General features: G+C 40.1%; 1 protein-coding gene and 1 long non-coding RNA gene across 2 annotated transcripts in view; one reads left to right on the forward strand and one right to left on the reverse strand.

The window, feature by feature from the left end:
- AMD1 (adenosylmethionine decarboxylase 1) overlaps window positions 1-2237 on the forward strand; it is a 16991-nt gene extending 14754 nt beyond the window's left edge. Inside the window, exon 9 of the mRNA XM_083830434.1 lies at window positions 97-2237. Within this exon, the coding sequence (XP_083686560.1) occupies window positions 97-237 (141 nt within the window). The 3' untranslated portion in view covers window positions 238-2237. The remainder of the gene's footprint in view (window positions 1-96) is intronic.
- LOC310897155 lies at window positions 2036-17184 on the reverse strand. Its single transcript, XR_014582107.1, has 2 exons — window positions 14458-17184; window positions 2036-11001 (listed from the first exon to the last, which is right to left on the reverse strand). It is a non-coding gene; the product is annotated as an uncharacterized lncRNA (long non-coding RNA).
- Window positions 17185-17981: the final 797 nt, after the last annotated feature.

Consider the following 17981-nt stretch of genomic DNA (forward strand, 5'->3'; position numbering starts at 1 on the left):
GCATGTTACGTGTCACAGGAACCACACATTAAATACATACAGTGCTAGTCTTAATGCTAGATTAAAATGAAGTAAATGTCACTTTTTGTTTTCTAGAGCTCTAAATGTCGTACAGTATTTTCTTCCGCCCAGAAGATTGAAGGGTTTAAACGTCTTGATCACCAGATTGCTCAATTCAGTGATTACAACTTTGTTTTTACCAGTTTTACGAAGAATCGCCAGCAACAGCACAGTTGATTAAGAATGAAGAAAAAGCGCAAAAAGAGATCCCATAGAGAAGGTGGTGGTTGCTTTCTAGTTAATGATTCAGGGGGCCATGCTTTCCACTCCCACCACCTTGTAGTTGTGGAAAGCCCTAGGTGTAATCATAGTATAACCATTTTGAATTGTATGCATTATTATATCAAGGAGTTAGATATCTTGCATGAATGCTCTCTTCTGTGTTTAGGTACTCTATGCCACTCTTGCTGTGAAATTGAAGTGCATGTAGAAAAATCTTACTGTATGAAACTTAACAACACTTGTAAAAATGATTCAGGTAGAATTACACACAGTATAGTTTTTCTCCAGGTATCGCCAAAAATTCCCCACAGACAAGGCTTTCGTCCTCATTAGACTTCAGCCTCAACCTACTCACTGGGACAGTTCTTTGTTAAATTGTCACTGTTTTTTCATGTATGTTGTGACTTCAGTCTAAAACAATTTTTGACAAACTTGTATGATTTGTAATGAAACTGATTCCTAATACTTTCATGTTCAGAGAAAGTTCTTAAAAACAGTTACAAATGGTTTTGCTACTACAGGTGGTGGTTGATTTATTTTTAAATCAAACTGACTTTTCATGCTCTAATCAAGCTTATAGGAATCTGTTCAGCTGTACTGTAACACTGGGCTAATGCATTGGTCTTTCACTTTTTAGAAACTTGGGTACAGGTACTAATGCAGGTTAAACTTCATCTTAGCTTAATGCTGATATTTATCTGTCCACATCTAAAGCTGTCACATCGCTGCACAATGGCAGAGTTTGAAGAAGGTCAAAGACTTCATGGGGGAGGGCTGAGGCAGGATCTAAGTGTTTTGGCATAGTTGTGTGACAGCTTTGCAAAGTGCAAGTTCACGTTGGCACCAGACATTTTTCTTTCCTAATCACCAGTTGTGACTGACTAAGAAGCTGGTGCTCTTGAGCGCTGGCAGGTAGATCTAGCAAAGGAGTGGAATTTGCCAGGCTGGTGTATTGATTGGTTTGGATTTTCTCAGTAAAACTTCTGACCTACCATTTCTGACTGTAAAGAGTGCTTCTAAACTGCTCCAGTGTCACTTCATTTTGTTGTTCCGAGCAAAGCTAATGCCTCTATCTTGTGACAGTCCTGTGACATTGTTGTGCATGTGACTTATGTTGTATTTGAGTGTTGTGACTTCATCTGTTTTTTCCTCCTAATTTAAGGTGGTTCCTCTTACTGTGACTTGAGGGCATTAAGTGAAGGCATAGAACAAGAACTGTCTGGCACACCTGGACAGAAGTGAAGTAGAATGCTATTCATAGACCATGAATAAGTGTAATTCAAAGTCACTTTAATGGGTATTGACTAAAATGCAGACTTTAAAAAAGCTGGCAGACTTTCAGCTATGCCGTTTGCAAATACTGGGATTTTAACAGCTGCGAGACCAGCACATTACCTACAAAATTGAGTGTTGTTTTTTTCTCTTGTCCTTGCAATGTTTTGACTCTTTCTGGTTTGACGCAATGTTTTTTTGTTCCTTCCGTATTTATAAATGAAGCACTTTTTCAGTGCTTCTAAACTAAAGTCTGCTTGGTTAGAAATCAAGTGGTTGCAACATCTTGAATTTTTTATTTTAAGCATATTGTTGATGTTCTTTACCAATGTTATCAATTACATGCTGTAAATGGCACTAATGCTTTTTGGTGTTAATATTGAGGACCAATATTTCAGTGGTTTTTGTTCTTAAATGTTGTCCCGACTGATCTGACATTTGGCTTGAGGTCCTTCAAGTAGACTGAAGATCCCTTTTCAAGTAATGCTGAAATACACATTTTATAAATAGAAGCATAAGCCTTGGCTATAAAAATGAAAGCTGTTGAACGGATTATTGAACTATCTAGGGTGATCAGGATGGGGGGAGTATGGTGTTTATAATTTCTGTGGTGTTAGACTTTGATCATTTAAAAATATCTGTACCACAACTTAATGCTTCAATAAAAGTTTGCTTAAATTGTTTGTAGTGATGATCCAGCAGTTTTGCCACATGCACTCACATGCTTTTTGGTACCACTTGGTTTAATTCTGAAATAGGTTTATGTATTCCTTATCCTGAATTACTTGACTAAATTCACTTTGCCTTTGTAGGAGATGCATCTCAACTGTTCATATTGGTAGTTCAAAGTGAGATGGCATGTCAGAGGAAGCCAAATGAAAATGTTAAGCTGCTCTTGAGGCTAAAAATGTCTAAACGAACACAGATTTGAGATCTGTCATAATCTAATCTGTATTTTTCCTTGACATTAAATATTTAAAATACTCTTCTGAATTAAGCCAGTTCGTGCTTCTGCTGGTCCTATGTAACAAGCCTTGACATGTGTTTATGGTACCTTAAAGTTTATGGTACCTTAAAGCTTAGACTGACTTTGAGAGTTGAAGGTGAAGTTTGTCTCTTGAGATGAAGTAGGCATGTACCTAAACTGGAGAGTAAACTAGACTGGAAGCTAGTGGTTAGGATTCTCATTGCTAATCAGATGCAAGAAAGATTAGTGAAATTTCCACATTCCATGTGAACAGTCCTGTAGAAATAGCAGCATCAGTTTAACCCTACTTACAGTTAACCCTACTTATAGAGCTCTAGTGATGCAGATATCCACAGCAATCAGCTAGGTGTTTAACTGAAGTAACCAGGTATTTAACACTGTTGAAAATGCTTATTTAGGCCTCTTTAATTAAAAGACGACATTCCAGGTTACAGCATTGAGATGCTGTCTAAATCGGAGTAGTCTCAGCTATGACAAATTAGCAGTAACTTAGCTCTGAAGAATGTTTTCCAGACTGTTTCCAAAACTAAAGATCCATCTCCAGTAGTCAGTGTTCTTCTAGTTTGGCTCACTTTGCCTGAAGTTCCCAGATTTCCTGTGAAATTACTCATCTTCACATTTTTCATCTCCAGTTGGTTCTTCAAAAGCATTTTTACAGTAACCCTTCTGTCTGTAAATGGTGCTGGTGTCTGACAACAGAATACAGGATCTTTGTCATTCTACTTACCGCAGCAACACACAGGTGAAACAGATAGACCAGTAGAAGAAACAACTGGTTGCAAGTTCATGTTTCTTCCACCGTTTTACAGAAAGGACCACTGCAAAGGGGTGGATGGCCTTGAGGTAGCAAACTGGGCAGCAGTTAAGCCAAGCTGTGTTTTTTAACTCCTAGTGTAACTGATACACTGGGCAGAGTGGAAGATGTTGTAAGGACTCCCTGTAGATGACCCATTCTCAGATGAATTCCATCCAGTCTCATGGGTTTGTGCATGTCTATTTTTAACAGTCAAACTTAATGCCATCTGTAGTGTAGGGAGTGTATCTCTTTCCACAAACTCTACTACTAGGCACAAAGCTGTGTGGTATGAGAGGAGATGGTCTTGAGACTTAGTTTTTTTCTGGTGCTGTCACATGCTTGATTTAGCAGTTTAAAAACAACTTGGCATTTCTAGTTTCATTTCTGCATGCCTAGGAACTTCCATATTTTTCTCCTCAGTAGCCTGTCTTTAATTCGATATCTTGTGAACTTTTTGCCTTCAAGCCCCATCCAACCTGATCTTAAGCACTTCCAGGGCTGCTCTCAATTCATTCTCCACCCAGCCTCTATTTGTGCTTGGGACTGCCCCAGCCCAGGTGCAGGACCTTGCATCTGGCCTTGTTGAACCTCATGAGGTTCACGTGGGCCCACCTCAAAAGCTTGTTATGGTCCCTCCGAATGGAAGGTCCCTCTAAATGGCATCCCTTCCCTCTGGTGTATCAACTGCACCCTCAAAGGTGCTGAGGGAGCACTCACTCAGGTTCCTCAGATAAGAATGCTTATTCAAATAGTCATTAAAAGCCACATGGTTTTCAGTCCAAGGTCTCTACCTTAATGTTTTGGCCAAAAAGATGGAATCTGCACTAGTACTAGGACTAGTACTCGGATGTGAGTGCAGAACAACTCTAGGAAGGGGTACCTGTCAGTCTAACTTTTGGGGTGGTGCAGGATTAGCTATTGGCAAAGAAATGTTGAATTGATTACTTCTGCTCAGGTTTCCCACCTGGGGTGATACAAACCTAATTTGCCTAGTGATAGTCCTACAAGCAATGCAATGTGCCCAAAAGGCACAAGGCTTGGAAATGATGCTGAGAATCTTTTCCAGAAGTGAAATATTCTCCCAAGCTGTACAGCCAAAGTTGTTAGAGGTGGAAAAAATTGCTTCCATATCCATTATACATAATGTGAAGCCTGCTGAAGTGTTAAAGCAGAGCCTGCAGCCAAAGCCTAGAAAGAACAGGACAGTTGAGCAATGACCTGCTAAGTTCTGTGCAACCACAGCAATGACAATTCAGTAGGAAAGTTAATGAGCAACTGAAGAACTGCACTGACTCAGCTATAGGAAGCTAAGCAAACAGGGTTCTTTTGAAAGGAATGCAAAGAATCAGCTGCATCTTCTTAAATACGCTCAAGTAAAAAACATTCGGATTTCAAATGCTTGCAGAGCTGCAGTGTGATTGTGCCTACAGACGAGCACTTGGAAGAGAAATCTGTCATTAAAAAGCTAGTGAGACACATTTCTTGGAAATTTGTTCCATTTGACTTTCAATTACAAATTTAATTTCAGACTAAATTACTCCTCCTGCATTTCATGCTGTGAAATTACTCCTGCTGTCCTAGTCCAAGGGGTGTTTCGCATATTGAAGTTCAGGCAGGCACCTGCTTTTTGGGGGAAATTGGATTAGTGTAAAAATTGCTTATAATATTTGCTGTTAGTACATTTCATGCCCGCAAGAAAGTACCACTGAAAACAGTAAGGTTTAGCCAAATTCCGAGTTAACGGTTCAGTTTTCTATTATTTTTTGTTACACACTGTACTTAATACCAGAGCTGTTGTTACATTAAAAAAATAAAATAAAGCAGGCCCTAGAGTTGCTTCTGCAGCTGCCTGAGAGCTGTATCTTGATAAAAAGTTTATCTGCAAGGTGCTAAACTCTGCCCTTTGGCAACTGGCATCAATTTTAAATACATATATGCACATGCGTAGTCACATTTAAGAGCAAATTCAGATACATGAATATAATAACCTTTGCCTTTTTCATTCCTGGATTAGCTGGAACACAAAGCCATGTTTTTGCTGTTACTTAGCTCCTATTGCGCATGTTTCATTTAAACTGTAAATTCAAGTTACGTAATCTAAAATGTCCTTGTTATTTTCCCCACATTCTTTTTTTTTCTAAATTATGCCAATTCACTCAGTCCGTTGCTCTAAATTCATCTTAAATATTTAAAATTTACGGTGCCTGCCCATCTGAAGACAGGCACTGGAACTACTGCTTTTTAAGCCTGGAATGAGCAAGGGTGCCAGCGCGAGGTTGCTGATGCTCCATCCAAACCCAGAAAAAAATCCATTAGCCCCAGGAAAAGTCAAACTGGATCCTTAGCCAGTGACCTTTCCAGGCAGGGAGCAACGTGTTCTGTGACTGACATCCATTTGTTTAGCAACTTGTAGGCTTCCTTGAGAAAAAAATGTATTTTGTCAACACCTTCAAAAAAGAGCTCAGTTTGCTGCCAGTCTGAGCTGGGTTCATTCCAGCTTTAATTTTTCTACGGTCTTAAAAGATAACAAAAAGTGCAACTTCTTCCTCTCCTCCATCCCTGCTATCCACTGATTTTTACTTCACTTGTTTTAATGAGTAGCAGAAACTTAAATTTAATTGCAATAAACAGGAGTCCAGGTACAAATTTCAGATTATCTATAGTATGTAACATAATATTTTGTGGCTTGAAATGTGTTTCTGACTTGAAATCTTTTCATTTCTCTAGTACCACTTGAGTATTTTATGTTCTCAAAAAAAAAAAAAAAAGATTTATAATATGCAAGGTGTTTGACCTCAGAAAGGCTAAATTAGAAATCCATCTGGTTTTCAAAATGTTCCTCCACTCTACATTTTGCTTGACTGACTGATACGTGCAATCTAGTGGACTTAAGTATCACCTGTTAAACATAGCTGGAGTAAACATGTAGATGCTGGCACATCAATTACTGTAAACTCGTAAACAGCAGCATGGGTTAATTAAGATAATTTTTACTAGGCTACTGAGAGGATTGCTCGAGTGCAAAAACATAAAGCATGTGCGTGACAGCCAAACCGCACCCGTAGACATACGCACAGTCTATGCTTGCTATTTTTCTGCTTCTATTTGAGCAGAAACAAAAGCTCTTCAAACAGGCTGCTCAAGATGAGCTCCGTAGCACTGGACCTTCTTTTGAAGGCTTCACTGACCAAAAATATATCCATTCCTGAAGATGTGTTAGGAAGGCAGCTACCTCTTGTTTATAGCTTCCTAAATGGTTTGCTCCAAAGTAAAACTCTGTGTGGATGCAGCACTTGGTCTCAGTGATCCAGATTGCAATATTTAATTTGTGTTTCATCTTGAGTAAGATGATACTTAGCAACATTATTTTGGAAATGCAGAGAGATTTTAAATTGAACTTCCCTTAAAAATAAGCATAGATTTTGACTTTGAGACTGATAAAACAATAGCATTATTGTTAATTTTGCAACTACCACAAATAAGTTACAGTTATATTATTTCACATTTTTCTCAAAAGGAAGACAGACCACACACCTGTTAGGCAATTCCATATTATAGCTCATCTTTCTGAGAACATTTTTTTTTGTATTATATTGTTATGACATAATGTGATTGTGCTCATATTTCACAGTTACAAGGAAATTATTGTGCAAATGATTTCTATAGGCTCACTGCTTTTTGACTGTAGGTATGTAGATACCTGCCTCCACGTTAGAGTTCTGGTTTGTGAAATGACCATAGAAATGGAAGTTCTGGTTCCATTTGTTTAATTCCCATCTGTTAAATCTTATTGTCTTTGTGGGCAAAAGTAAGGATTTAGTACTTGTTTTACTCTTTAGCAAGCTGTACCAACAAAGCTAGGAAAATTGAGAAAAGCAGAACAGGACTGAACAGAGCTGTTGGTTGCAGTTCAAGGACTAACTTCCATCCTCACTTCTGTGTGCTGTCCGGTCCGTCTGTAGAGGGGAGCTGAACAGACAAATGTTGAACAGACAAAATGTTCCAAGTCCATTTTTCTTGCTCATAAACTTTAGTCATAAGGGGCCTCTTTGTCAACTGCTTCTTTCAGACAAGGCACTGGCCTCTGAACCTGACAAAGGTTACTCTTTAAAAGCAGTGCGTGTTGGCCCCATACCCACAGCAGGCATCGTAGCTTCATGGCCATCTCCAGTCCCGAAGATTGACTTGTATCTTACAAAGAGGAACTTCATGTGAATCTGTCGGCTTCACTGGATTCATCTTTAACAGCACGTGATATTAGGGTTTAGAAACTGTTTAGCCAAATTCAAGGTAAGATTTCCAGTTGCAAAGTGAGAAACCAGGTTATAAAAAGGCAAATAAAATCAGACTGTGCTTAAGTAGAAGATGCCTTCTGAGCTGCTCTGGTATCCTGCAGCCACAATCCCTAACAGCCTCTGCAGCAGTAACATGCATTTTCCACACTATTTCAGTATGAAACCTAAAACTAATCAGAGGGAATAAGCCCTTGAGGGCCATTCTGTGCTGGTAATCCTCTCCAAACTCACTGTCTTCTCTTTGTTTGAGATGACTCTCTCCTGTTTTTACTTTATGATGTTCTAGAGCAAAGATAGTACTGCTGCATTAGCTGAGAGGAGGGAGGAATCTGGGGTTTTTCAATTATTAAGGCATTCCCAACACCGCTACAATATCCAGTAAGGCACTTAGGATATGGAGAACTCCTTATACGTTCATTTGCCTGACTGGACTTTGAGATGTGTTCTTTACGTGCCACTTACTGCCTAAAAGCAGTTACTAGTACAGTTACAGATAGGATGTGCTGTCCCAACCATCTCCCTCACAGCCCAAATTTGCCAGTTTTAAGGGTTCTTACAGACTTGTATTTTACAGACATACTCAATACACATCTATATATATAATACATCAGAAAAAATAAGGTAATCAAAATGACTCCTTCCCGTTACAGAAGATATATTGTACCTAGTGCACTGTTGCACTATTGGGAAAGCTGGCACATTTAAGAAGATGACAAAATACTGAAGTCTCCAGGCTGTACCTGTTGAAGCTCCAGTACCTACAGCTCATGGATACTGAGCATGACATTGACAGGACTAGTGGAAACAAATAGAAATGATACAAAATGAACGTGTGAACAGCCACCATTGTGATTGACGGTACTCTTCAGTGATTAATATTGTTTTTAATGTTAGTATTTAATTTGTTCAGCTGTGCTTTTACTGGTTTTAGCAAGATAATCGACTGTAAACTCATAGTTCTAACATTCTGGTTTTAAACTTTATAAAAGGTTTATTTGCAGCTGTACTATGTTATTAAGTGCCATGACATGGAAAAGCTGAACAATTTATACTGGTGCCTTTCAGCTCTTCCATTAATGTGCTGCTACAGAACAGGAGGATATGTTTTCTGATTACCTGCTCCCTTAACATCGTAATCTCTCAAATACTTCATTCCTGAAATATTTCAGCTATGCAGACCACCCAGAAGGGCTCAGCAGACAAGAAGTTACAAACTGGAGACCTTCTCTTCAACTCCTCGTGTTAGTGGGCCAAGCAGTAGGTAAGAAATGAAGCGGCTCCTGGAGAAAGCTATCAATTTTTAATGAAGAAGCTATCAGAGACACAGAGAAGTCACCAGCTTTCATAAAACTGTCCCGTCTAGCCCCTTTTTAAAGAACTGTGATCCAGCTGCAAACTTGGACAATTGCCATCTCATTTAGCCACTTCTCGGTTTCTTGCAGCAGTAAAGCTTGACTATCGGATTTTAGTGGAAAAGCCGACCTACGGATTACATTTGTTTCCTGACGTTACAGATCTCAGTCAAGCAAAGCCAGGAGAGCACTTCATTTTACACAACATAAATACACCTCTTTGTATGCTGGAGAAACATGCTAGCACTGTTTTTAGTCAAGCTATATTATTATGCGTTTGGTTAAAAATGTCAAAACCTATGTATAATTACAACCACTCCTTGTCCAGGTCAAGAGCTCTCAAAATATGTCATTGTCTAAAATAAACACGCATCTGTACAGAAATCAGAAGGGTGTAAGTGGAGGGTACTGCTTGGTGTGACTGCGTGCGTATATTGAAGAACCACTACAGAAATACCTACAGGAGGAACAGCCAGCCACAGTCACAGCAGGGCCAGTAATGACTCAAAGAGAAAAGCACAATGATAAAACTATTAGGCTGAGCGCTAACTGAAAAAGAATGGAAGCTCTGAGAAACTATTCTGCTTGATCTCTTCTGTGTTCAGAGAAGCAGGACTCTGTATATCCTTTTTGTTGCAATATTGTATACAAATCCCTGGGGAATGTGGCAGATTTAGGAAGAAGGATTAAATCACAAAACATAGGTGGTTACATAAACAGGTCGTCAGTTCATACTGAATCTCTCAAAATATTCTCTTTCTTCAGTTTATGTGTTGGTGATTCAAAAAAATACAATCTCTATTCCACGTGATACATATTTTAGATTTAAAAAAATACACCTGCATATACTTGTATATAAATATGCAAACTATAAACACAACATATAAACAGTTTTAATATACTATTTGCTAACAGCCCACCAAGTGTCTTATAATTCTTAATATTTGAGATTGTTCAAGACTGAAGACTCTTTAAACTATTTTGACCTCTCTGTTTGCAAATTAACCAAATTTCCCTGTGGCTAGCAGTAGAGCCTGATCTCTACGACACTATGATGTGAAGTTGCTTCCTGTTACTTCAGGAACTGTGTGTCCTGTACAATTAGATTTCTGAATGGACCTCTACCCTTCTGCAGCAGGATACATTTTATGCATCCTGGAACAGAAAGGGAAAATTTAAAGTTAGGCTTTTGCAAACGATGGATCGTACTTCCCACCACCACCGGGACCCTGCAGGGGTGTGAGGAGTGGTTGCCTGCTTGCCTGTGAGAACACAAGCGCGATGGGCATCTCTCCCTTGAAGAACAGGCTGAGTGGAATCAATCTCCTAAGGAACTACTGCACAGCATGAAGCAAAAGTACAAGATGCCATACAATCCAAAGAGACGTGCAGGATTTTACTCTGCTGATAAGCATCCTGAAATACAATTAAATCTGACATCCTCTGAAACCGCCCAGGAAGATGGCCAACTATCTGTCCAAACTTCTGAAGGACCAAATGGGAGTGAGACGTGACATATGGGTCTTCCTTCACCTTGACACCCAGACTTGCAGTGAGTCAGTAGGACTGTCTGCAGGAACTGAAGTCCTTATTCTTTTCATGATCTTATAAACCAGTTGTTCAGCATGGAAATAAGGATATTCTACTTCACTTGACACAAGCACCAGTGCCAACCAGGATGCTAGAAAAGTGGCAATATGCAGAGGCTGAATGAAATGGTCCCTCATTAGCAATGACCCTGAGTCCCCAGTGTAATGAGGATTCCTTTGATAAGACAATCTTAAGGCTACATAAGAATAAACATATGTGTCCTGAAGATCAAGAGGTCTGATGCTCTCTCTTCTGAGAAACCGAAGTGACATTGATTGAAGTCACCAGCTTGAAGATGTAGAGGTCGACTTTTCTGGAAGTATAGGGTAGATCACCACCATTCTCCAGCACCAAAGATACTCATCAGAGTATCTCTTGTTTCAGAGCTGCATGAGGATTAGTTTCTAAAATTCTTGAACACACTTCCTGGGGGGGAAAAAAAAAAAAAAGGATGCAGCTGGGGAATTCCATAGAAGCAGCAAAGCCAACTACACTTTGGTCACTCTGCATCTGCTAACGTGGGAGGAAGAGCTGACTGGAAAGGCACAGAAGAAGGCACGAGACATTTTCTCTTCACTTTTTGCTTCTAGTCACAAATTCAGGGCTGTTGCCTGCAAACTCTGAGCTGATTAAAGAAACTGAAGTAGAGAGAGATGTTGGCAGTGACCACTGTTCCTGCTGGAAATGCCAGAACTGGCCATTCTGTAGCTCTTGCCAAACACACAGTCCTTTGCCCAGACCAGTCCAAAGCTGGACTGATACCAGCAGAATCTTTCCATCTGGATTGTTCCCAAAATGAAGACGACAGAAGGGTTTTTGTAATGCTTGTAATGCTTTTTGCCTTGCATTTTGTGTTTGCCAGAACAGTGAGGGCTGAACAAGCTTAAAGAAACTCAGATGGAGCCAGCTACACACATCATTACGTGCTTTAGCACACTGAATATAAGGGAGAGCAAGTCTAAAATGCTGCTCTGTAGCTTATACAATGGGAAAAACTTTTCTTCTTCCAGGTACTGGTCATGCTTTCATATATATGCATAGTAGAAGTGTATGGTATTAGTCCTTAAAGACAGAATGACTTGGGTTTTGCCATAGTACCTTTTTTAATGTCCCCTTCAAAATGAAGTATTTTGGTATGTTAAAATACCAATTTTAATTAATTGGTGGGTTTGTCATTAGGGCATCTGCATCTAAAAGCCAACACAGACTTCAATTTATTAAAACAGATGGGAAGAAATCTCTTTCTTCTTTTCAGGGAAATCCTGAGCCCATGATAGATAGTAATAATGGACCCAAATGCTAAGAGGTTCAAGTCTGACATTTGGAATGTCATGCTCAGTCCTTTAGGGAGGTTAAAGCAATAACAACAGATCAAAACATAGATATGTATGGCAGTTTAAGTTTAAAGGGTATTTTCTCTCATCTCCTGTAATTCTGTTGCTCAATTGCAGTGCAAAGGCCCTGCCAGATAAAGCAGTACTTAACAGCAATCTTGTAGTATTTGTAATAACTCAGGTACCGTGTTTAAATGAATGTACTTCACTATCAATCGCCATTCAATGAACAATATTTTATTCAGTAGGAACTACTCAGAATGCAATAAATGCAATTAAAAGGCATAAAATTAGTTACAAAAGAAGGTATTGGAAGCTTGCCCACTGGGGAGTGAATGAGTCTGACTACAATGCATGCTTACAAATTTAAGTAATGCCTGTTTTAAAACTCTGGTTAAAAGGATGTACAACATACGCAGCTCTGTATTATTTTTACTTTGATAAAGTAACAGGTTAAGGTTTTCTATCCCTACATAAAAATAAAGTACCAAAGACCAAAGCCAAATGTAACAAGAGTTTTTCTAAATGGTCTGTTTTAGGAACAGCCCATAGTGAATACGCGGATATTAAATGTTCCCTCTGCGTGTGTCCCTCCACATCTCATCCTGAGAAAAGGATTTGTTGGTGTTAGACTAAAACTCATTTTTACTTCTATCAAGTAGCTATCAATGCATTCCCATTTCCAGGAGCAGGGGAAGAACAAATCACCAACTTAAAAACAAATTGCAGAATTTGGACAGCAGAACGATCTTGACAAACAAGAAATATCATACAAGACCTTACTTAGAAACATAAATGCAAATGAAACTATCAAAAAAAAGATTTTATTATTATTATTATTATTATTAAGAATAATATTCAGTATTTAAAATCATAGGATCACCAAATATCCGGAGTTGGAAGGGACCACAAGGATCATGGCATCTAACTCCTGGCTCCACACGAGACCACCCAAAAACCAGACTGAGAGCGTTGTCCAAACACTTCCTGAACTCTGTCAGGCTCGGTGCCATGACCACTGCCCTGGGGAGCCTGTCCCAGTGCCCGACCACCCTCTGGGTGCAGAACCTTTCCCTAACCCCCAGCCTGACCCTCCCCTGTCCCAGCTCCATGCCGTTCCCTCGGGTCCTGTCGCTGTCCCCAGAGAGCAGAGCTCAGCGCCTGCCCCTCCGCTCCCCTCGTGAGGGAGCTGCAGGCCGCCATGAGGCCTCCCCTCGGCCTGCTCTGCTCGGGGCTGAACACACCAAGGGACCTCGGCTGCTCCTCATACATCTCGCCCTCCAGGTCCTTCACCATCTTTGTTGCCCTCCTTTGGACACTCTCTGATAGTTTTATGTCCTTCTTATACTGTGACACCCAAAACTGCACCCAGTGCTCGAGGTGAGGCCGCACAGCACAGCGCAGAGCAGGACAATCCCTTCCCCATACCGGCTAGCCGTGCTGTGCCTGATGCACCCCAGGGTACGGCTGGCCCTCCAGGGCACGCTGCTGGCTCGTGTTTAACTTGCTGCTGACCAGAGCCCCCAGCTCCCTGTCTGCAGGGCTGCTCTCATTCAAGTCCTGCATCCTGGTCATTTATAGAAGTATTGAAGAGAGCTGGCCCCAAAATGGAGCCTCAGGGAACCCCACTAGTGACTGGCTGCCAGCCTGATGTAACCCCATTTACTATAAACTTTCAAGCCCCATCCGTCAGCCCATCGTTCATCCATCATACCATGTATTGGTTTAGCTGTGTGCTGGATGTTTTGTCCAGAAGGATACTGTGAGAAACAGTACTGAAAGCTTTGCTGAAATCCAGAAAGATTGCATCTCCCGCCTTCCCTTTGTAGAACTGAAATTGGAAAGGGACTCCTGAATTAGCGATATGTAGAGGATATAACACATGTATTGCTGCTGACTATAAAAGACGGTCCTAAGTAAACAACATGCCTCCAGAATCTCCATGAGAGCAAATAAAAAGAGCTAAAAAGACCAGCACCAAGGGGGTTTGATATCTTCCATTTTTATTACAGAACTGCATAGAGTGGCTGAAGAAGTCTATTCACTGTTTAGAAATCCTCGAGAGAACTTATAAAGTTTTCTGTCCTCAGAGCAGATCTCCACAGCAAGAAAAGAATCAAATCATCGGTAGGTACTGCCGAGGTATTTTCAGACAGCTAACCACTCCTCCAGAGTTTCCTAGATTCAATTTGGAATCTGAGCTCTCTCAATTGCTAGCTGGGAAAAAGCAGCTATGTTTCCCTGCAAACGTAAGTAATAAAGGATGGCGAGGTCTCTAAGCCTTAAGGGTAACCGACCTTCGGTTTTTAAAGTGTTCATTTGGATTTCTAGGGAAAAAATCTTTAAAAGGACATTTAAAAAAAGAACACAATTTTGTATAGTTCAGAAGTCAAAAGTGTGCATTCCTCAGTATTGAAAAATATCACAAGCTCACTGTTAATTGAAGCAGTTGTCAGCACTGACTTTTTCATTTTTAAATAAAGGCAAAAGTCTCCTTGACAGCAGCAACAGAAATATAGAGAAATTCCCTCAAATTTAATCTCCTGACCTGCATTTCTGAGTAGCTTGCAAGCCGGCACAGTCACGTCTTTGCTCTACTCCTGCTTTGAGCCAGCTGGACGGAAGACCAGCGCCTTTCCAGAAATCATGTGGCCACATTAGCACGGTTCTGAGACCGAGCTAATACATCCTGCCTCTCAGCCAGCCTTATTAGCTCAGGCTCTGCAACACATGCACCACGGCTCCACAGCTGCTAGATGGGAGCTGGCTCCCAGCTGGCTGGTTCAGGGCACAGGCGGAGAGAAGGCGTCACTGCCTGCACCCATCCATGTAGATGTACCCTCACATGACCCTAGGCATTGTGTGCTGTAACAAAAGCTTTGTTTTGTGAAGTGGTTCTCCAAATAATTGCACTTTAATTACATAATACAAACCACATTGAAAGTGAAACAACAAAACCTTACAGGATATGGTGGTGTGAGTATTCATGTCAAAACAGCCACATCAGCGTGGTACCTGGGTGTGTCTACGAGCCAAGTCAAAAGACACTGAATAGAACCATTAACTTGCTTTATACTTTAATTATTATTGAAAATACACAAATATGCATTGTCTTGCAGTAGGAAAGTGATACTTTATAGAATGCTACTTTACCAGCTAATACTTGAGACCACGTCATTTCCATTGTTGCATCTGAAGTGTTACTCTCCTCTTAAAACAGCACTACGTGTAAAATATTTTAAGATCTAATTGGAATGGAAAAGATTATCACGTTGCATTAGTTTCCTTGCTTCCCAGACACATTATCTATCAAACAAGGCAAACCAGGAAAGCAAAAACTACTGGAAGAGTGTGGTTAACTATAGCAATTTCCTAGCTTCAGCTTTTTGTTTGTCATTTCTTCCTCAAGTAGTGGAAATGGTACAGATTTGCTACAGATTCAGGTCCTTCTTTCCCCTCCTCCCTTCTTCCTTCCTCTTAAAAACAGAAGCAAGATATGCTGTCAGTGGCTCAGTGCACTGGGTTTGCATTGGACAAAGCCAGCGTAACTCCTCAAAATTACTTTTCCAATAGCTTCAAAGCCTTCAAAATCATTCACAACAGTACTTGTCACAGTCTTCCTCTACAGAATTACTTAAGAGCTCAAAAAGAGTCTTTGCCAGGTAGTGATGCCTTCTTAAGTAAAAAGCAGTAATTGTAAGCGTACCAGCTGCCATGGTATGTTAAGTGACAGCAGGATCTTTGCAGTGATCTCCACCGTTCATTCTGTCATCTGCTGTGATTCATCTACTGTGTTATATTCCTCTGCTTCTGCACAAGTTGAGTTAAGTTGCAGGAAAGAAAAAAAAAAGAAGCTACTAAACAGAATCTAGGAGCAGATACAAGGGTTCACCTCTGGGTCTAGTGAAGAACGTAAGTACACACGGTATACTCCCAAATGTTCTCAGCTCAGTTATGTCCTGAGTCTGGTAAGATTTGCTCATTTGCAGTCCCCAGTGGATTCCTCTTTCAAGTACTTGTCCAGTCTCCCATTGAGTCCATTTACAATTTTAGGAAAGGAGTCTCACAGGTCTGTGATCTGTTTTGTTTGTCATTCTGAATCAAATACTTAAGGGCCCAGATCAGCCATGTTTTGAGCTAGATCAAAACATCCACCAAGTCAGTAAGTAACTGTTGCCTAAATCAGCCCATGCTGAATGCCTGGAAGAGAGCACAATAACAGGCAGGACCAGCACACAAAGGTATTTCACCTTATCAGTCTCAATCCTCAGGAACCTTTGGCTCAAGACTTCCTAAACCAGAGAATGGCTGAAATTCACCTGCCATTTTATCATCCAGACACTCATGTGTAGGTCTTTGCAGGAGGCTTTGATTTGTACAACCCCAAAAACACTGAGTTATCATCCAACTTCAGTACCTCACTTTCCACCACTTTCTTTTTCTTTTTGTTAAGTAATTTAGGAATATGTTTAAGAGTACAAATTCCCATAGAACTCCGCTAATGATCTCTTCAATTTGGAAAGAGACTGTTTACTCCTACCTTTTGTTTCCCGCCATTTAACCATTAGTCACTCCCTAAGAACAACTTCGTATTACAAGGCAGCTTAATTTCTTTTGATAGCCACAGTCTGCAGCACTCATTAATGCAAGCAAATCTTCATTGTGCTGCAAGAGTATCAACGGCAGGTACACTCGGACCAGTATTTCAGAAGGGCTCTTTCCAAAAAAGCACTTTGAAGCTGACCACACACAATGGTGATCAAGAATCGAGCCCAGAGTTAGTTTCTATCCTGTGGGTTCCTTCACTATTCCCTCCAAGAAGCCTAAAATTTATGGCACCAAGAATTTAAGTCTCATCATCCCAATCAATATGACATTTACCTAGAATACTCAAGAGTACTTGAACAGTATTTTCTTTTTCATTTTCTGTTTTACAGTGCTTGATTTTCCATATCAGGAGGTGATTGGCACCATCTAGGTATTACAGTCCCAGTAAGATACTTTTTCTACTAAGGAATTGAATTTCAATTCACAGCACTTGTATATAAATTATTTTTAAAGATGTATTTTAACTCTGATTTGACTGAACACTCTCCAGCAGTGCCAAAGGCTGTTTTTACCATCTCTACATGTTTTATACAGTGGCATGTTTCAGTGGTTATCCTCCCACCATCAAATGCCTAACATGCATGGTATTGCATTATGTTGATTTAAGAACAGCTCTTCCTATTCTCCTACTCTGGATTTGGGTTATTTTGGTGCTTATGGGGCAATGGATTTTTAGTACTTACAGAGATGCACACACAGGTAACTCAGCACATCCTTCTGTATGCTGCTTAACTGGACTTCGTTTGTTCAGATGACTCCACTTCCTACTTCACTTTTGGCAGTTCTGTCCTGTTCTTTGAAAATACAGAACATTTATGAATTCACCCACATAGTAGGAACTAACGTTTAAGAAGCAACATTCTAACACCTTGTTGTAATATCATAGTAAGAAAAACAAATTCATATACCATTTACTCTCCCTCAGGCTTCAGTAACAAGATTCTTACTTTTTATACTGTGTGAGAAACACTTTCTGTAGGTCAGTGGACATACCCACAAAAGCACTAAACTACCAGGAATTCCAAATCGCTGCCAAGTTACACCTCAATAAAAGCCTACTGAATTAAGACTCTGATGTTTCTGATGCAGATTGACTAATAAGTACTTTTTATTTCCTGAGCTGCAAGCCACTTTGGCAGTTCTTGAGGTGTGGAAAAAAAAATGCTTTTAAAAGCACTTCACTAACAGGCAAAGCAGTGTTCATGTATAACGAAAACAAAACACAATTCAATAAAAATATTTCACTTTCATAAAACTAAGCCCTGGAAGCACTGATCAAAATCAGTAAATAAATATGGAATATAATCTGCTTTTACATAAATTGTATGGAAAAAAAAAGCCAAGTGCCTTTTATATCAGTTTGTTTTAAGCATTTTTAAACAAATACAGAGAAGCCAGCTGAGGCCATAAGAGCCTGGCCCTGAAAAATAATGAGTATTCCCAGTGACCTCTGAAGTCCAGGGC

This window comes from Anser anser (genome assembly GCF_964211835.1).
Source record: "Anser anser genome assembly, chromosome: 3".
Taxonomy (NCBI): domain Eukaryota; kingdom Metazoa; phylum Chordata; class Aves; order Anseriformes; family Anatidae; genus Anser; species Anser anser.